The 20981-nt window shown below is 31.7% G+C and overlaps 2 protein-coding genes and 1 long non-coding RNA gene across 5 annotated transcripts in view; 1 reads left to right on the top strand and 2 right to left on the bottom strand.

Annotated features, from left to right (window-relative positions):
- The first annotated feature begins 1366 nt into the window (after positions 1-1366).
- On the top strand, positions 1367-11530 carry LOC113867406 (rhomboid-like protein 19). Of its 3 annotated transcripts, none has more exons than XM_027502711.1 (8): positions 1367-1489; positions 1560-1684; positions 9312-9372; positions 9479-9645; positions 10034-10139; positions 10237-10439; positions 10541-10678; positions 11220-11530. In XM_027502711.1, exons 1-8 carry the CDS (start codon positions 1466-1468, stop codon positions 11320-11322), a joined length of 927 nt encoding a protein of 308 aa, XP_027358512.1. In that variant the 5' UTR covers positions 1367-1465; the 3' UTR covers positions 11323-11530. The 3 variants fall into 3 exon arrangements, with proteins under 3 accessions (XP_027358512.1, XP_027358513.1, XP_027358514.1); XM_027502712.1 differs by having other exon boundaries at positions 1466-1477; XM_027502713.1 differs by lacking the exons at positions 1367-1489; positions 1560-1684 and adding an exon at positions 3006-3158.
- The window catches only part of LOC113867408, a 28537-nt gene continuing 11651 nt past the window's right edge, over positions 4096-20981 (bottom strand). The window contains exon 3 of the long non-coding RNA XR_003505171.1: positions 4096-4210. This is a non-coding gene — a long non-coding RNA (uncharacterized LOC113867408). The remainder of the gene's footprint in view (positions 4211-20981) is intronic.
- On the bottom strand, positions 14802-15970 carry LOC113867407 (ribonuclease S-2-like). The gene is made up of 3 exons (XM_027502714.1): positions 15725-15970; positions 15297-15492; positions 14802-15049 (listed from the first exon to the last, which is right to left on the bottom strand). The coding sequence occupies exons 1-3, from the start codon at positions 15968-15970 to the stop codon at positions 14802-14804; spliced, it is 690 nt and encodes a 229-aa protein (XP_027358515.1).

Genomic DNA, 20981 nt, shown 5'->3' with positions numbered 1-20981 from the left:
TATCAAGAACTAAACTTTAAAATTAAAAACATACATTATATTAGTGTGTATATATATATATATATATATTTTTTTTCATAAGAATAAAAATTATTGTATAAATTTTAATGTATTTATATTGAAATCATATTTAGTATTATTCTGTTAAAATAATTATGACAATTGTAAAGTAACATATATTTTCTTTATTTATTTTTAACTTAACTTATATATGTTTCTTCTAATTTAGCATTGTAAATTTATTAATTTATTTTTATCAATTAATCAATAACTAAAAAAATAAAATTAAAATAAATTATATATTTAATATTATGAATTTACATGCATGATAGTTTTGTAATCTAATTTATTTTCAAATTAATAAAAAATATATTACAAAAATTTTCAAATATTTTTATATTTAAAATTATTTTTACATAAAATAATTGAATAAAAAATATAAGCAAACTTGTGAAATGCACATGCAATGTAATGATATTTTTAATAAATTATGTAACATATTTATTTTTTAAAAATTTATTATGACCTATAATTTTATTAGACTACCCAACAATATGAAATATATATTTTAAAATTTTGAAATTAATAAATTCTAAGTGATTTAATTTTACTCTCACTTTTTCTTTAATTTAATTTTTAATTGTTATTTTTTATGTTTATGTATTCATCGATTACTAAACTTAAAATTAAGAAAATACATTAGATAATTTTTGTAAACTAATTTATTATTTATAACAATAAAAAAATTAATATACTTTTATTTATACTCATAACTAAATGTTTTCTAATGTATTTATATTAAAATTATATTTAATATCATTTAATTAAATTATAAAAATAAAAAAATATATTTTATTTATTTATTTACTTTTATCTATTAATCCATAATTACTATAAATTTATAAATATGATAAAAATTTTAAATTAATAAAATATATAAAAAGCATATTATAATTTTTAAATATATACTTTTATATTTAAAATATAATTTATTTAAAAAAATAAATAAACTTGTGTATTAATTAAGCATATTTAATATATTTAATTTATTTTTAAATTTATTATGATCAATAGTTTTATTAAAATTTGAAATTTAAAATAAATTATTATTATTTTAAATATAATTTCATTCAATTTCTTAAAAAATAATTTAAATTACTAATTTTAAATAAAATTATATATTCTAGATGGTAGAGGTGGCAACATAAATTTATTTATTTTTAATGAAAGGATGCAATATAAGCCATTGGATTTATCGGTGGGTGGCTGGTGTCACAGTAGGAAAGAGTGAGTGCAATGAATCCCAACGTCTGAAGATCAGATCCTGTGTGGCAGGGGTCCACCATAAGGACCTTAAAAGCGTGTTGCTCTCTTTTTTCTCACGTCTTCTCTTTAAACGAAAGCCCAGACAGATCAGATCTTGTTCTTCATTTTCCGCTCTCAGATTGGGATTACCGCCGAGTCCATGAGCACGCCAGTAATTTCGGGGGTAACTGAACTGTTATCAGATCTTCGATTCTAGAAACTTCTCGAAATTGCACTCATTATTTCTGGTGCAGGGAACGAACCCCTTCTCTGGCTTCAGTCGGTTATGCAAAGGCCTTGCGGTTGTGCTGGTTGGTACTCACATTACCGTTCAATTTTTCCCTTCAGCTGTTACCTATCTTGCCCTTATTCCCGCTAGGTACGTGCATTTCCTTCATTCTGAAGTAATATTTCGGGCTTTTCAACAAATTCCTTCATTGATGACTGCTTATTTACTGCTAATTCTTTGTTTTCAATTCCCGTGTTTGTAGGAATGCAATAATTGCTTTATTTCTTGAGTAGAGAATTTGAAGTAGTTCTCTGTAGTTTCTTTTGTTGTGTCAATGCCATTGGCTTCTCTTTGTTTTTGTTTTGCTCATCAACTTTGCTTATTGGTAAATAATAGGAATGTGGGACTATTTGAAGATTGAATTTTGTGACTTTGGTTAGAAATGGGGACAGAGGGCTTGACAGGATGCGTAGAGTGTATATTTGATTTATAGCTATTGTTTGATCTCTTTGCTTTACATTAAATGCTAAACTCTCTACCACTTTTAAACATTTGTGACTCCAATATTTCATAGTTTCTGGTTGGTGGGGGGGGGGGGGGGGGCTTCAACCGCTTGATTGTAACATAGATTGTGAGATCCTACCTAATGTCCAAAATTATATTCCAACTACGTGCATGTAAAATATCAGGTTTGAAAAATAGTTTTTAACTCACAAGTACATATAACTAAAATTGAAAACACTAGAAGATGTTCACAACTCATACAACTAGCAACTCAAAACTTAAGCTTAAGTTACAACTTAACGACTCCAAATATAAGTGACATAAGTTTTTGACAACACATAAAAAACTAAAACGATAAAAGAAAGCAGCAGCTACACCAGAGCAGCCATCTGCTGTGACTTCACCTACACTACCACCAGTCCCATTTGATGACATTTCCACAGTATCAAAACAGAGGTAAAGATAAATCCTACTCAAATCATTCACCTTGTCACCTAGCAGAGATCAAAAGTTGAACCACTCACCCCTTCAACAGAGATTGGAAAAGAACAGTGAAGTGGTCATGGGTGTAAGAGCTTAATGATGCTCACAAGTCTAAAACTGAACATCTCACCTTCTAACAGAGATCGGCTGAGAAATGGGGCTTGGGCTGTGGATCTAAAATTGACAACACATGAATCCTCTCTTAGGATTTCAGAATTTATTTAGGTTAATTTTAGATTAATTATATATGTTGTCCTATGGTTTTTGTAATTTTCTGTATCTCTGTGTGTTGTTGAGACATGGTGAGATTAATGAAGAACAGAGATTTGTGACATATGGAGATTGACAAAAGACAGTAATGATGACAGACAGATAGAGAGACAATGGGTTGAAAGAGTCAGGTTGAGTGAGAGGATGAGGATGATGGTCAATTTAGGTGAAAAGCATTCACTCATGGGTCACCCAGCTTGAATTGTCATAGTTATGGTGTCCCAGCTTGTGAAAATGAGTTTTCGTTATCTTATGTGGTGATCGAATGATGATCCCTCCATATGAAGCCTAGATACTTAATACAATACTAGTATGATTCCACGTGCAACATTGATATGGAGATATGGGGAATTTTTAAAAATTCAAGGTTCAATATGGCTTAGATATGTTGACATAATAATTTTTTCGTTTTACATTAATGTATACTGTTTGTAAAGCAAATATTGATAATTTCTCATTAATATTTGACTATATCAGTTGAGTGATCAAAATTTACAATTAAAGATAGGTACAGACTCTAGTTTCTCTAGAAACTTAGGATGGATCTTGGGAGCAAGCTGGGCTTGATAAGGACATCTAGCATCATGTATGTAGCTTGGGTTTTGGTTGTCATGCTTCTGTTTTATCCTCAATATTATCCCCATCTTGTAAGGTGTAGAAGGACTAGGCAATATCAAGGATGTAGGTGGCACAGTGAGGCTCACCTTCATGGGCTTGTATTTGGAGACTTGCATTAGCTGATGGAGGATCTTGAGGATTGACTGTGCTTGGAATCATCATACACCTTATGTTTGTAGTTGAAGGGGAAAGATGGGTTCTAGGATGTGTAATGTTAAGTCATTAAGGCAACCTAATATTCGTAAGACTGGCTTGAACATTTTTTAGTTCTTTGGTTAGTTTATTTATGCTGCTTTTACAATGTCTTCTTCAATTATTACAATAACTACTTGTCTCTAGATTTGAAGTATGTGAAATTAAGGGCCCTTGGGGATGTTGTGCTCGTCATTTTGCAGCAGCTGATTCAACCAACAACTCATCATGGCTTTGCAGCAGCTGATTCACTTCTTCCATTCGAGAAGGAATCATTGTCTCCCTTAAAAGCGTTGGGGGGTCAATTCCATATAAAGCCCAAAAAAGGGAGTCAATTTTACTAGATGCGTTATAGTTTGTGTTGAACCAAAATTCAGCCCAAGCCAAACACAGACTCCATTGGGGGAGGGGGGCAAAAATTGTAAATCGTGGGATCGTAAAATAAATCTTAAGATCCTATTAAACATGTAAAACTATACTTAAACATATATATAAGCATAAAAAATATCATATAAAGAAATTAACATCTAAATCACATAATTTAATTAAGCATAACTTAAAAGTCATAAATTCTAGATCCAATACAACACATAATTAGTCAAACTAGTACTAATCTATTACAATAAATTTTGTAAGCTCCAATCAAGATAATCATCCTCTATAGTCATCTTTATCAATATCATCCACCTTAGGCTCACATCATCAGCAGGTGGAAGGTCCAAATCATCCATAGGTGTACTTGCACTACCAACACTACTGTTTGCTTTTCCATCTTGAATCAAGTTCTCATCTAAATCCATATATGATATTAGCTTATTCTCCTCTTCTACAATCCAATTATCATTAGAAGCAACATCCTCAATGTCAAAGTTAGACTTTTTCCTCCTCATGATACAATTGCCTAATTTTTAGTTTGCCATGACATATACAATATCATTCATCGTTTTTTGCTTTAAACGATTCTTTTCTTGGTGTGAACCTAAATATCAACAATATTAATTAATAATTTAACACAATAATTAACGTAGTCCACTTGGTAGTTTTAAGAAATAACTTACCATTTCAAAAGCATTCCAATTACGCTCACAACCAGATGAGCTGTATGTCAAGTTCAATACACGAATGACAATTTTTTGTAACTCTTGATGTTCTCCACCATAAAATTCCCACCATTGTGCTGGAATTTTCACTTTCATTCCAGTAATTGCTAATTTTGTACCAAAATATATTTTTTTAGCTTTGAAATACTCCAGTTGACCATCAATCTTATTCATTTCATCCATATTTTCTACCATTCTTTCTAAATACTCATATAATCCACGCTTAACTTCAAAATTAGCTTAAAAATTTGGAGCATAATGCAAAATTGGGTTAAGGTAGTAGCCTGCAGCATGCAGAGGTCTATGCAATTGGTTGTCCCATCTTTCATCAATTATCTCCCAGAGTGGCATGAAATTAGAGATTAAAAAATGAAAAAAAAAATAATTTTTTTAAACCAAAGTTATAAATTATCAAATTAAACTAGAGTCTAATATACTTTTTTTTAACAGCATTGAAGTTTGTTTGAATTTTTTTCTTGGCTCGATTCATTTTCTCATAAATAAAACCCATGGCTGGCTTGTCCTCTGAATTCACCAAATGCAACACTTTAATTAAGGGATAAGCACCCTTTAAACAATTCAGAATATCTTTCCAAGACTCCTTATTTATGACTAGATTTTCTACAACTATTCCATCCTTCGTTTTGACAAACTTACTATCCTTCCATTCTTTGAATGTAAACATTCTCAATAATGATCCTTTATTGTCATTCAAGCATCCCAAAGTCCAGTAAGAAGTTGAAAAACGTGTAGCTGCAGGTCTAATTAAATTTGTACCTTGAGTAAAGGTATGCAATAAAGATATAAGACCAGTTCTATAATAGATGTAAGTTATGATTTTTTTTTCGTTTGCAATAGTTTCTTTACATAACTGTATCTTCTTCTCAAAATCCTCCAACATAAGATCAATGCAATGTGTAGCACAAGGTGTCCAATAAAGCCTTTTTCTCTTCTGCTGTCTTATAATTTGCAGCAGTATTATTTGATTTTGATCTTAAACTTCCACTTCCACCAACAATACCACTCCCTATAGCTCCAGCTCCACTTAATTGAATTCCCTTTCCTTTTCCACAGCCACCAACTTCCTTTCTAATATTATCCGCCATGCAGCAACGAAGGAACAAAAACAGAGGGGAAATAAAAAACTGAGACCCACGCAGATCCACCCACAGAAAACTGAGAAAAACTCACCCAAATAGAACCAGCCACACCCACGGAGAATTGGGAAACAGAGCAGCAAACCAGAATAGTCAACCAGCAAGCACCAATCAACACGAAACCAATAGGAAGAGCAAATCAGAACAGCAAATAGTGACCAACACAAAACCAATAGCAAACCAGAACAGCAAGCACCAACCAACAACAAACAGCCAACAAATACACCACCTTGGGTCGCAGCACAGAAGAGAGAAGATGAGAGACTGTGTCACTCACACCAAAGAGAGATGAGAGAGTGGCGTCGCAAGAGAAAAAATGAGGAAATGGGTCGCAAGAGAGAAGATAAGGGAATGGGTCACAAGGGAAAAGATGAGACAATGGGTCGCAGTTGCACGAAAGAGAGAAGATGAGAGAATAGGAAAAATTTGGGGAAAAAATAACCCTACATCTATTTTTAAAAACTGGGTCAGAAAAACCCGACCCGGAAGCCCAGCCCATAAAAGCCCAACCCAAAAGCTCCAAGGCCAGAATCTGATCCAGAAAGCTGCGCCTAGGATCGGATCGGATCTCCGATCCTACGATCTTATGAGAAAAGATCGGGATCTCGATCGATCTTTCCACATTTGAGATCCCCATTGCGATCAAGATCGGGAGAGACATTTAGGATCGTAAAATCGTGCGATCTCCCGATCTTAATCGCGATTTTAACAACATTGATCCAAACAATTTCGAAATCCAACAGAATTATTCCTCTGCCCACAACCGTTGATCAGTGAAAAATTTCAAACTTTTTTGGTCCGTCCGTATGATGAAATGACTTCCCAACAAATAATGTCGTCACTTTTGCACAGCTTTAAATACTGTCATCAACTCTCTCTCATACACTGATTTCTGTCTGACAAAGCAGTGCTCCAATAAGCAAGAGGCTTCCCATCTTGAAGCAAAACCGCACCCAAACCCATTCTTGAAGCATCAGTTTCTAAAACAAAAGTTTTAGAAAAATCTGGAACAGCCAATGTGGGCAGTAAGGTCATGGCGTGCTTGAGTCTATCAAAAGCAACTTGAGCTTTCTCACTCCACAAGAAACTATCCTTCTTTAAGAGTTGAGTCAATGGTCTAGCAATGAGACCATATTGCTGCACAAACCGTCTATAATATCCCGTCAAATTTAAAAATCGCCGCAAGCTCTTCACATCTTTAGGTTGATGCCAAAGCAACATAGATTCTAATTTTTTTGGATCAGCAGCCACAGTATCCACTGAAATAAATATGGCCCAAATATTCCAAAGTAGACTGGCCAATAATACATTTTTTCCCATTCACCTTTAAATCATTCTGCTGTAGAAGATCCATTACTGTAGCCAAATTTTGTGCATGCTCATCGTCATTTCTGCTGTAGATCAAAATATCATCAAAAAATACCAATACATACTTCCTCAATAATGGTCTTAGCACTTCATTCATCAAAGATTGAAAGGTTGACGGCGCATTAGTGAGCCCAAAAGGCATCACTACAAACTCGTAGTGCCCCTCATGAGTTCTAAATGCTGTCTTCTCAATATCCTCATTTCTCATTCTGATTTGGTGATAACCGGACCTCAAATCCAGTTTTGAAAAAATTTCAGCATTACCCAATTCATCAGGCAATTCATCAATAATGGGAATAGGGAATTTGTTAGGTATAGTCACCTTGTTAAGGGCCCTATATAGTCCACACAAAACCTCCAACTTCCATCTTTTTGCTTTACCAAAATAATAGGACTAGCATAGGGACTCAAACTCGGTCTAATAATTCAAGCTACCAGCATTTCACTAACCATCTTTTCAATTTCAGTTTTTTGGTAATGAGGATACCTATTGGGCCTGATGTTGGGAATAGCAGATCCCTCCTTAAGATGTATGGCATGATCATTCTTCCTTGCCGGAGCTCAGCATATTGTTGCAGAACTGCAGTCAATACTAGAGGTAACTCTGCTGTAGCTTCCTCAGGCTGCTGATCAATTGACACTCCAACAAAAAACCTTCCCCTTCTTGCTGTATAGTCTTAATCGTAGAGTTCAATGAAGTTCTGCCCTTCGTTAACTCCGGTTCCCCCTTCAATGTGACCAGCTGCCCTTCCACCCTTATTTTCAGAGTTAATTGCTCAAAATTTGCTCTGATTTCTCCTAATCCGGCCAACCATTCCAGCCCCAAAACCATCTCTACCCCCCCGAATTCAAACAAATAAAAGTCATGTCTATCACCAACCTTTGAATCATCATCGCAACTTCAGCACATTTACCTTTACCCCGAACCTTATGTCTATCACCAACCTCTACCACGTAGAAGGTGTATCTTGAACTGGTAATTGATTTCTTACCAATTCATGGGAAATGAAATTATGGGTAGCCCCACAATCAATCAACACTATCACCCTTTCCTGACCAAGTTCACCCCACACCTTAAGGGACCTCTTGGAGGTAAATCCAGCAATACTATTTAACGATAATTGCTTGAATTCTGCCCCTCTTCTCACATTCTGAATTGTCCTCCTCACTCCCATTCATACCCTCCATTTCCTCCAACAACATCACTTTTAACTGTTTATTTTTACAAATATGATTTGACCCATATTTTTCCTCACATCTAAAGCACTCCCCCTTTCTTATTTTCTCCTGCATTTCCGCATTGGACAACCTTTTGAAATCACCACCCCTGTTTTGAATTTGAATAAGTCAGTCAGGATGTTCTGTTATTAGATTAGGTTAGTTTCATTGTTCTTTATTTAAATTGTTAGTTTGAGGAATGGAGGGGGGTTGTTCTTTGGCTAGACTTAGGAGAGGAGCATAACGTTCTCTGAGAGGAGCTTTGGCTCTGTGGGATTATTGTAATCCTAATTCCTATCACAATCAATAAAATATCCTTTCCTTTTTCTTCAATTACCTGAGTTTAGATTGTGTCCCCTAACACTTGGTCCCTCTTTACCAGATTAAGAATCATACAATCCACTTTCCTTAGTGGTGCCTTCAAAGGTCTTCTATGCACATGACCAAGCCACCTTAGAGGATTTTTAGTTATCTTTTTCACTATAGGTGCTATTCTAATATTTTCTCATATACTATCATTTTGTTTCCTATCCTTTCTCGTGTGTCCAATCATCCACCTTAGCATTCTCATATTTGAAATTGAACATGTTATAAATAAGTATCAGGTCTTAACTGTCAATTTGAAATGAAAAGGGGAATTTTCACAAAAACTTACTTGAATGAAACAATATTAAGAAATTTCCATTCTAATCCAAAGCACTTTTTAATAATGAGAGAGACTAGGTCCTACCAATTGTCTAAAAATGATATGCAAAGCTTATTTTGCCACCGAGCTAGTTCAATTCTCCATATATGTATGGTTATGTAGCACACTGTTGATATTTCAATTTTTTTTTAACAATATTTTCCTGTTGGTTCATTTTGCAGGACAATCCCATTTGCCTGGAATCTCATTACAGCTGGTTATGTTGAACAATCTGTATACGGGGTATGCACTTGCTGTTTTTGAACTCACTACCATTCATTGTATTACCTGAGTCGTATCGTTTGGCTTTAAGAACATTGCAATTAACATAGTTTATACTTTTTTATAGGTAGTGGTCAGCACTTTCAGTCTTTTGTTTATTGGGAAGCTGCTTGAACCAATATGGGGTTCCAGGGAATTCTTTAAGTTCATCTTTGTGGTTAATTTTCTAACTTCAGTCTGTGTATTCATCACTGCTATTGCCTTATACTACATTACAAGGCTGGAGAATTACCTGTATGTATATCAAATCCATTACAATCTAAGATGATATTTTCTCTGTTGCGTATGCTGTTTTGTCTCTTTTTATTCTTTCAGTCTATTAGATTTTTCCCTTGTCCACATTTTGTGCTGCAGTTTGGCTCTCCAATTTTAAAATTCAAAGCTAAACGGAGGCCCATTTGATGTTTGATCACTTATGCTCTTTTGGCGATAGAAAATGTTGGTTCAGTGTGTCAGCTAAAACACACATATTAATAAAATTTTACCAGAGTATTGTATTTGGGGACTCCCTCTCCCTCTTAGGCTCTTGAAGTTACTTGTTTTCTAGGCTATCTATTGACTCAGATTCCAATTCTGCCTTGAACAAATTCTTTTTATCTTATACTGTTCTGGAATGTTCTAGTTACATGCCACTTTCTGGATTTCATGGAGTTATATGTGGTTTCTTGGTTGGCGTAAAGCAAATTATACCAGATCAAGAACTTCCTTTCATCAAAATAAAAACAATGGTTTGATACTCTTCCCCTGTTTTTTCTAATTCGTCTTGTCACAACAGTAATAGGTTTATGCAAATGCCCTAAATCTTTTGCCACTTCATCTCTTCAGTGGTTGCCATCTATCACTTTATTGCTTGCCATTGCTATTAGCTTTTGGACACTAGTGGCTACAACATATCTTCCAACCATTATATCTGGCACATATATAAGCTGGATTTACCTTAGATACTGGCAAAGGAAACCAGAAACAAAACTTAGGGGTGACCCAAGTGAGGATTTTGCTTTCTCCACATTTTTCCCAGAATTCTTAAGGTAATTTCTCTTAGTTTGCAGGAAAATTAAATGGTTAGCTGTATTATCATCTTTCAAAATATTAAGAATTTTCTTTTTTTTTTTGTTTTTCTGTCTTGTAGACCGGGAATAGACCCTATTGCATCAATATTTCACCGGATGTTCTGTGGAAGATCTGATGCTTCTAATGATGGTCAAGATTACACTCTGGAAAGTGAGCCTTTACCAGGTTCAGACTCAATTGAGGCATCTAGGAGACGGTAATTCAACATAGCAGTTGTTTAAGTTTTAATTGGATCAGTTGTATATATTGTTAAGTTGTCAAATAGAAATTACATTTGTTAAGCATGTTACAAGGAAACAATTAAACAAATTAACTATTGAGGAGCAATTGTCCGGTCAATTTCTGCCTATTTAGTTACTTTATTGGCTTTCTTTTAGATATATTATTCGCTTAAATAGAGAACAGGTAAGTTGTTTGTAAATGTTCTGAGTGCTTGCTTTGTTTTTTCTTTTTCTTGTTTTATTTTGTCTGATAAAAGGAAATTTTGATTAAATAGTGGAGCATTATTTCTGACTAATTAGTGGAGCATTAATTTGACAGATTTTTTTATAATTTTTTAAATGGAAGAATTCTTTCTAAATCCTCTTTGGGGAAGAAAGGGGGGATGATTCTTTTCAAATTCCCTGTTTACAGATTTTAGTATTATTTTCAGCTTTTATCAAAACCAGTAACAATTGTTGTGTCATTCTTATTGTAATTATTGTACTGCGTAAAATAACTTACCACTGTTCATGCAGAGAAAGAGGTGCTCGAGCGCTGGAAGAAAGGTTGGCTGCGGAGAGGTTGGCTGCTACACGGAGTGCACGGGAATCACAAAAGGATGCTGCGGAAAATGTATGATTCCCCAGCTTTTGTAAATTCGGCTCAGTTCAGCCAGTATGAAACTATTAGGAATGACATTTGCAAGGGTCGTGCAGTGATCAGAAAATTTTGTCTTGGTCAAGGAAGATTAATTTTAATGTGCATTTTGCCTTGGACTGTGATCCTTACAAAACCAAAGCTTTCTCTTTCTTTTGTCATATAAATATAATTGATTTGCCTGTGTACTTCACCCAAATATATGGAATCTAAAGAATTTTGCAATTTTTGTTCTTGATATCAAGATTAAGTTGTTTTTGAAAACACATTAAAAAACTTGTAAATGTAAATTTAACTCTCAAAGTTATAACTAGCAGTGTTAAAGTAAATATAGAATAATGCCCATTTAAACATGAATTCAAACATGTTACTTTGTCTTGCAATTGCATGGATGAGAGAGAATTCAGAATGTCAGTTCTTGAAGATATAAGATGAAGTTGTCCTTTGATGTTCTGAATATCGGCAGCTGAGTTATCCATGCAGTGGAGAGACTTGCACCTCTTTTGTTGACGTTTGGTGCAAGGAATATTTTAATACATCGGGCAAAGTGAGAATAAAAGTTTTCATGCTCAAAAGTGTTTGAATGATTATTTAAGCACTTTATTTAAAATGATAGTTTGTCTTAAATTTAAAGATAAAGTTTATTGGGATAAGTTAAAATAGTTTATTTTAATAAGATATTGTCTAATTTGGATAAGTTCATAGAAAAGTTCTTATAAAAAAATAATATAAAAATGACTTTTTTCTTATAAAGTTAAAATAATTTTTATTTTTTAAAAGGTTCTCTCTTCTAACTTTTTTAAAATTTGAAGAAATAAGTTATTTTTAACTTATAAAAATGTTTTATTCATTTTTAATTCTGTTTTTTGTTTCTTCTATAATTTTTTTTAGAAGTTTATCTAAATCGGTCCTATCTCAAGAAATTTATTAAAATAAATTATAAAAATTTGATGAAAGTTATAAATTATTTTTCATAAGTTGTTTATAAATACTTTTAAACAATAATATTTTGAGAATGAAATATTATTAGGAATGTTAATGTATGAATAATTAAGGATAAAGTTTTGTCGTCATAGGTAAAAGTAAAGTTATCTCACATTTATTAGGTATATCATATAAAGGAAATTTAAATTATAACTAAACATATTCTATAATTTTTCTTAGGAATTTTATTCCTCAGATTTTCATTTTCAGAAAAAGTAGTTTATTTGAAAATGAATGATTCCCTTTTCTAAATGTTACTTTTAAGTATATGAAAGGGTCCAAAATTTCTTCTTCCTATGTTACGCTTTAGCATTATTTTACTACGTCCTACCTATCACTTTATAATTGCATATTTGCTCCACAAAACTTTTTGTGCCCACAAATGATGATAACCATTTTTGTGCCAAACAATGATGCGTAGATTGTGAGGATATTTATTCCGAGTCAACTGAATTATAACATTACAACCTCTTGTGGAATACGTGATGCAAACACTTGCACAATATGACATTTAGTGGTAAATAAACAAATTGACCAAATAAAAAGTGGTAAATAAAAAGCTATAATGAGAATGGAAAGTAGCGTATGCCATATTATTGTTTCATAAAATAAGAAAATTACTTTTTTTTTACCGAGTTTTATCAAACTATAGCGGTAGGCCATTTAGTGCATCCACTTTGTGTGTGCAAAGGGTTGAAATCTCTTTTTCCTTTTATGTAATATTTTTCAAATTAAACTTTTATTTTGGTCTGTGAAATAGTAAGTGTCATGCATTTTTGTCTTTAAAATTTAAAAAATATCATATTAGTCATTGACTTTCATTTTTGTCAAACATTTAAGTTTATAAATTCAAATACCATTAATAGACAGAAACAAAATGTTAACAAATCATATTAAATGACACTTAATGATTGATTATATTGTAAAAATGATGACATACGTGGTATGATATATGTTTTCATTTTATTTTAAGCTTTGAGATTATCACTCATCAAACATTGTAGTCCTTGAGATTGTCAACGATAGACATTTTTAAGTCCATCGTTCTTAAAACATTTCATCTATTCATTCTTCTTCTTCATTCACTATCATTAAAAACTATTATCGCTAGCCACCGTGTGCATTCTTTACTGAAAACCTAAGTTTATGTTTGCTTCAAACTTAGGCCTTGTCATTCCCTTCAAACCACCCCTCCCCCAAGAAACTATTGTTTGAGGATAATTTTCAAGCTTACAGAGCCCAATGATGGGCATACTATCAACGTCAAAGCTTAAGGAATATCGAAAAATGTATATCAACACAATTGTTTGAATTAGAACATTCATGGAAGCAACAATTGCATGAGGATTAATCAATAGTCCACAGAGAAAAATCATGATTTCGTACCACCACCATTCAAGACAAACTGAAATGCAACTTGGAATAGCCAAATTCAAGACTGATTTTCGCCCTTGAAGTAACTGTTGAAGGAAATATTTGATCGTATTTTTTTATGTATACCCAAAACTCATATGTAGAAATTAAAATCATAAGGTTGAAATTTGTCTGAACAACGTCTAAAACAATGCCTCTACTGCCAACAAAGAATGTAGATGGAGAATGAAGAAGAAAGATAAGTAGATGAAAGGTTTTAAAAACTAGGGAATAAAATGTCTGTGAATGACAATTTTAAGGACTAAAATGCTTAATGAGTGATAATATCAAGGATTAAATAAAATAAAAACATATACCATACCACATATAACGTCGTTTTTGCTACATAATTAATCATACATGTTATTTAATGTGATATGTCAGTATTTTATTAATGTTTATTAACAATGTCTAAGTTTAAGGACTTTAATGTCTAACAGAAATGAAAATCACGGACTAACGTGACATTTTTAAAATTTTAGAGATTAAAATGCCTAATGCTTATTATTTTAGAGACTAAAATGAGAGTTTAATTTATTTTTAAGTATGTGTCAAATATATCTTAATTGATGTCTAAAGGCAATTTCTTTTGAAATAAAAAAATTATCAAAATAGATAGTATATTATTATTATTATACACAGTAATTTAATTCAGGTTAACGCACTTAAATTAAGCTATTTATGAATTGTCTAAGGCCTTGTTGGTTGCACTTAGACAATGATTAAGAGTCTTTTTTTTTTAACTCTTCATTTTCGTTAAAAGCAATATTGGCAGTAACGGTGTGAGTAACCTGTGTCTGTCTGTCAAGTCCTAGACAAAGCTAGTGATGTCCTTGACAGGTACAAGTTAAAGATTGGGAAAACCTTATCTTTACTACTTTTTCTACAAATTACTTGTGATCATCGTGCGGTAAAATTTGTTGTGCATACATTTGGACACACTATCTGAAATTTATTCATATATTTATTGATTATTTTCTTAGCATACATATGTGACCCCTTATTTTGCATATATAGTTAATCTTGGGGTCATGCAATTAGAAGACTGCATTTGCAAGGTTTTACTAGTTGAGATCTTTATCAGGTTCGTATCCCATATAGGGATAAATAGGCTCATCGTCACACCCTTTTGCTAGATTGTCACAGTCTATGGGTGTTGTTCCATAGTAATCCATACATTGATGGACCTCCGCAAGATAAATATTTCCACTTCTATCTGCCTCACAGACTATATCCACAATGACACCTAGAGCTTTTCTGAAAACTTGTAATATCCTTTGGGGTGGATACTGCATTCCATTGGGAACAATACCTAACAAAGAGATATCATAATAACAAAAAGTTACATTTTTTCTGCCTTCATATTTAGGGGTCACTTTTGTGTTGCTTAAAATTGTGAGTGAAAATTTCAAGAATGACCTTTGTATAAATATTTAGTACAAAACTCATTCTTGAATCTTGGAGAAAAAACAACTCAAGCTTCAAATAACATTTCAAGTTAAATTGTTGTTCCTTTTCCCTTACTGCATGAATTTGAATAACATTCAATATATATTAACCTGCATTTGTCAAGATTTTCTTCAGCTCATTTTTCTTTCTGCTGCTGAGTGCGTAAACAATATAGTCATCTGGCGTCAAAGTATAGCATGATCCAAACCTTTTCCATTGGTCCTTCCATAATGTCTTGCTCTCTATAAAATTATCAGTTCTTAAATCAGGCCAAAACTTGAGCAGGTCGTATTTGTTTGCCTCTATCTGCATATATACATATATGAGTATTAATAACTTTAGTATTTAACATTGTAAATTTTTTCTTTAATATTTGACTATACAAAATGACATTTATTTAGCTAATTTTAATATAAAATTATAAAAAATGAAAAAATAAATCGAATTGTTTTAAAAAAATTAAGAACTAAAATATAATTTTGTACAGTTTTAGAAACTGAAAGGGATATTCATTGCATCAAATTTGAAGGATACTAACAGTGCTATTTGGCAGAGTAAACGGCGTGGGACAGTTTTGAAGATCAGGTCCTCCCCTTTTCCTGGGACGAAGGTAGCTAATAGTGAAAAACTGGGGCACTCTTTCCCTACAACCGCCATCATGTGTCAAGCAGTAGCTGTTTGGCCACCTCAAGGCTAGTTCTAAATAATCGTATGAAATGAAATTCTGTGCTTCACAGTAAAGAATTCCCAAGAGTAGGAAAATCAAAAGCAACTTGCTCTTCATTTTGTATTTTTTGGCCCTTGGGAATTTCAGAAGCCTTGCTTGTGTGTTACATGACTTAGATATCCAAGCTTATATAGAAAATCTTCAGCTTTGTCTTTCCCTTTACACGGGGACTACGTATATTTTTTATTGTACATGCTGGAACTATATCCAAACATTAAAAATTATGTTTAATAGATACATACCTTTCATTATTTAATGAATTAATATTATTTTAATATCGTATATTATATATAAAAATACTAATTGATAAATTCATATTTTAATATATTTTATGACTTATGTTTATAAACTTATACTCTATTTTATATATATGTACACTAATTATGTTATTAATTATTGTAGTTTAGCTAGAAATTGTTATCAGTGCATTATGGAGATATTCTAAATAAAAATTAGATATTTTTAGTCTTTGACAGCGGTATATGAAACTGAGTTTGAATTTTGAATTTAAAAAATTTAAACTTAGATAAGAAGATTTAGAGCAATTTTGATTATGGATAAAACTGACTTGAAAAGATAGAGCTTAACCGACTGGAAACTCAGGTCACAACCTATATAAAGAGGCTTTATGCTCCACACTTGATACATTTCGACTTCTCTATACGCCTTCTTCCTCTTCTTAATTCTAATCAAACTCATCTTTGAGAGTCATTGGAGACCATTGGCAAGAATGACGAGCTTTTTCTTAGAGTCTAAGCAAGTGATTGAGCGTCCTTTGGAGAACGAGAACTCTCTTTATCTTTTACCTTTTTGGGTTTCTTTTGTTTGAATTTTCCTTTGTGATTATGTGTTTATTTATCATGTTCTTCATAGTTTATTTTGTTACGACTAACTGAACCCATAGATAGGGCTATGACGGATTCTACTGCAAACTTTGTGTGATTTTTACTTTAATTATAATTCATTTACTTTGTGTATAATTTATTTTTCAGTTTTTAAATTTATTTTGTGATACTAACTATTTTGAATGTACTTTGTTTGACAATTTAATATTCTTCAATTTGTTAGAATTGTTTTGTATGTTTATTATCATCTTTAATATATTATAAGCATATCTATAATTCCAAAAATGTGACCATACATTTTTTTTTTCTAAATGATAACAATTTTTTATTTATTTATATGTATTATTCAAAAAGTCATAATATTTTTTTAAAAAAAATCTTATTATCAACCTTAACTTAAAGTATTTGATATGGAGAATGAAGCATCTAGTGGAACTACTGATTTTTCATATATATTTTTAAAATTAAAATTATATAAAAATAATATGTAAAATATACTCATTCTTTCTGCAATGATTTTACTTTTTATTCACTTTTTTATTCTAAATTTTTAAAATTAAAACTGTTATTAACTTAATTTTATATTAAATAAATAAGCTGTCAAAAGAATCTTTACGTTTATATTTAATAAATTTATCTTGTTACCTTATATAAAATGTTAAACAATAAATATTAAATATTTTGAATTGAAATTTTATAAACATAAATTAGTTTTAAAAAAATCAAGTTAACGAAGACCCATTTTAATTTAAAAGTAAAATTAAAAGAAAGTATAAAGTTGCTAGAGATAATTTAGTTAACAAACATAATCTGGTAGCATTTAAAAATTAATTATTGTAATAGTATTTTTAAAGTTTAAATTTTTTTTTCTAGTTTGAATTACAAGTATCTTTCATACAATTTTACTCAAGTAAAATAATATATGCATACTTAAACTCAAAATTAATAATTAAGTTAGAACAATCTCATGTTAATGATTTACATGATCAATTATAATTAAAAGATTATTGCAAACAAGATAAAAACATTTTGAGTAAATTATAAAATGATCAAATTGGACAAAAATTAAATATTTGATATGAATAAAAAACCCCATGTAGCATAGTTAAAAAAAAAACACAAAATCATAAAGTCAGTTTTTTAAAAACTACTCTTAAACATGAATATTTTTAAAAATTATTTCTTTTTTCATCATATCAAGCATTATATATATATATATATATATATATATATATATATATATATATATGTGTGTGTGTGTGTGTGTGTATGTGTATATATATGTGTGTGTAATATTTGTGATTAGTCACTAAAAATAATTTTTTCACTAGAAATAATTTTTTTATAAATTTGTAATATTAAATTAATAAAAAATAAAGATACATTTAAATTTTTAGTAGGAAATGATCCATCACTATTGACGATTTGGCCTATTAAATAAAAAATTCAAGCTTAAACTTTTAAATAAATTTAGATTTATTAATTATCCTTTTGGTGTGGTTGATGAATATTTCTGTAGGTCTCTAATCACTAGTGTACTTCTTATGTTAATAAATCAAGTAGAGTATGTTTCTGATTGTCACAGTGAATTTGTCTCTATTCTCTTGCATCAAATGCATTCTAGTAATGCTAATTTATATCAATGGGGAAATTTTCCCTTTAAATCACATTTAGAATATGTGGTAGTTTTTACTAGTTATCTAACATTGGTTTCCACTGATTTAAGAACATTTATCATCTATTCTTATTCTTTATAGACACCTATCGAAGCTTGAAATGTTGAAGCGGCAAGGAAAAGGACAACCCAAGAAGGGCCAAGGAAGGCGTGTTGCTAAACACAATAAATAAGTAATACTTTCCTCTATTTAGAGAGATAAAGACAAGTGATTGTTTTTTGAATTTGATTTTTCATTATCAGAATGATACAATTAATCTTACCCTTTTATTCTCCTTATACTAAACTTCGTGAACTTGAAAGTTGAAATCATTAGCCTAATTTGGTTTGGGTCCTCTATGGTTGATTAAATTTTCAGAAATTGATTTAGTCTACCTTGGAAGTTGTAATGCAATCACAAGGTTATATAAAGTTTCCATTTTCTTATTGACTTTGTTTTAGAATATTTAATTTAAATGTTCTAATTTTAAATCACATTCATTGTTTATATATAATACGTTGCCGCATATATGTGAATTCTAGCTTATAACAAAGACCACTCTTATGGTTTATCATTGGTTCCAAATATATGAAATATGTATGAAAGATACATATATGATTTTCTGATTATGGACTGGCTAAAAAAATAGTTTATGACTCTCATAAGCTTTTCTTTAATCTTATTTTAATATTTTTTTTTTGTATAATATATCAAAATAAATTATTTTTAACTTATTCTAGTAAGTTATAGTTAAATTTATGATATAAGTCTTTATGTAAAAGAAACTTATTAAATAAATGTTTATTTAAGTTATGTAACTAAATGCATGCTTCGTTCAATTGCAACATCAAGAAAATCTTCCAAAGTGGATGCAATAAACAACCCAACACTCGAATAGCAATCACATGACCTGCATACACAACATATTTGCATACTTATTTTAATACATAACACATAACTGTAAATAATAAAATTAATACAAAAATTGACAAAAGTTGAAAGAAAAAGAAAAACTTTAGCCCTACGTATAATGAAGCAATCTGTAATAATCAATGAGAATAAACAAGCAAGAAGATTAAGTGACATGAATGAATTTTAAACTTGGCAGAGGCTTAAGGCATAATCAAACAAGAAGAAAAGAGAGCACTAGAGCTTTCTGAGATAGAACTTAACAAAAGTGACTCAGGAAAAAACAAAGCCATTGTTGAGCTTACCACCTCTAAGGGGAAGGCAAGACCTTCATTAGCAAGATTCCTTTAAGAAATACTATGTTTGAAATTACTATCAATGTTTATAATTTTTTTCCCAGATTGTTTGATCAGGATTAAGCATTGCAAATTTTTATAATGAACCCCATCTCCTATAATGCTCTGAATTTTATAATATTAATTATTATTGGTATATGTAATGTGTTTATATGTACGTGTAAATGTGAAAGTGTAATTTGCATTTGAATGCGTAATGATGATGTTTGTGGGTATAATGTGTGTGTGTGTGTATATATATATATATATATATATATATATATATATATAACTGGATTGGATTGATTAGGCTGAAAACAGGCTAAGTATGAATGCTGCTGCAGGGCATTCTCGATGTAGTAAGAGGGTTCTCCCTGTAGCGAGAGGCCCCTGGGCGTGAGGCATGAAACTATGCCTTTCTGGCTGTAGTGAGAAAGCACTGGGAGAGAAGGATGAAATAGTCGCCTTGTCGCTGTAGCGACAAAGCCATAGTTTGGGCTGCATTTCTGGGTGCAGTCTCGCTGTAGCGAGATTCTGCAGAAACCAGAGTGCAGTTTAGTCTAAGTTTTTCGTTGTAGCGAGGGAGGGAGTCGTTGCAGCGAGGGAACCTCACTGTAGTGAGAATATCTCGCTTTAGCGAGAGTGTCACAACCAGAGAGGATTTAAAGGGGGTTAAGGTTCAAGAAAGGTTATTTCTCACCTTCCCTTCCAAATCTCTTCGATTCTCTCAACCAAAAATCCTATTCTACCGATTAAATTACCTCCAAAGCCGTTCAGGAGCTAGATTGAAGGTTGAATCCGTGTGGGGAATGCTTGGAGATGAGTTTTAATGGTTAGGATTTTCATTTTTCATCCCCTTTCTCTGTTTCTCGGTTTCCTTGGATTCTCATGGAGTTCTTCCATGCATTTAGGCCGAAATTATGTAGAGATCACTTCCGTGGTTGAATTCGAGTGTGAGTCTTCAATCCAAGGTAAGGGGAGACTCTACTCTATCTCAATATGTGTGATTAGCCGTTTATTTCGTTGGATATTGTGATATGGCTGAGTTAAAAGGTAGGAAATATGTGTTAATGGGAATGGTTGTGAAATATGATGTGGGCCATGTGCCGTGAGATGTGAATATTATGTGCGTGGATGAAAGAATGTATGTTTACCTGAAACTGATGAATGTGGATTATATAATAAATGTCGTGTAATAGAATGAAGCATATATGTCGAGTATTGTGAATGGGTATGGGCACTTGTGCCATATATTTGAATGAGTATTGTGAACAAGTGTGGGCCTAAGGGTCGTGTAATACGAATGAATATAGGGTTTGTGCCG

The sequence above is a fragment of the Abrus precatorius genome, unplaced genomic scaffold (genome assembly GCF_003935025.1).
Source record: "Abrus precatorius isolate BTA unplaced genomic scaffold, Abrus_2018 Scaffold5, whole genome shotgun sequence".
Classification (NCBI taxonomy): domain Eukaryota; kingdom Viridiplantae; phylum Streptophyta; class Magnoliopsida; order Fabales; family Fabaceae; genus Abrus; species Abrus precatorius.
This window is presented reverse-complemented; position numbering and strand designations above follow the sequence as displayed.

Coding starts and splice junctions, on each gene's coding strand:
- LOC113867407 (XM_027502714.1), bottom strand. CDS start 15,970: ATGAAGAGCAAGTTGCTTTTGATTTTCCTACTCTTGGGAATTCTTTAC. Junction 15,493..15,724: donor TTACTCTGCCAAATAGCACT/GTTAGTATCCTT, acceptor GTATATATGCAG/ATAGAGGCAAACAAATACGA. Junction 15,050..15,296: donor GAAAATCTTGACAAATGCAG/GTTAATATATAT, acceptor TCTCTTTGTTAG/GTATTGTTCCCAATGGAATG.
- LOC113867406 (XM_027502711.1), top strand. CDS start 1,466: ATGAGCACGCCAGTAATTTCGGGG. Junction 9,373..9,478: donor TTGAACAATCTGTATACGGG/GTATGCACTTGC, acceptor ACTTTTTTATAG/GTAGTGGTCAGCACTTTCAG. Junction 10,140..10,236: donor TCATCAAAATAAAAACAATG/GTTTGATACTCT, acceptor TCATCTCTTCAG/TGGTTGCCATCTATCACTTT.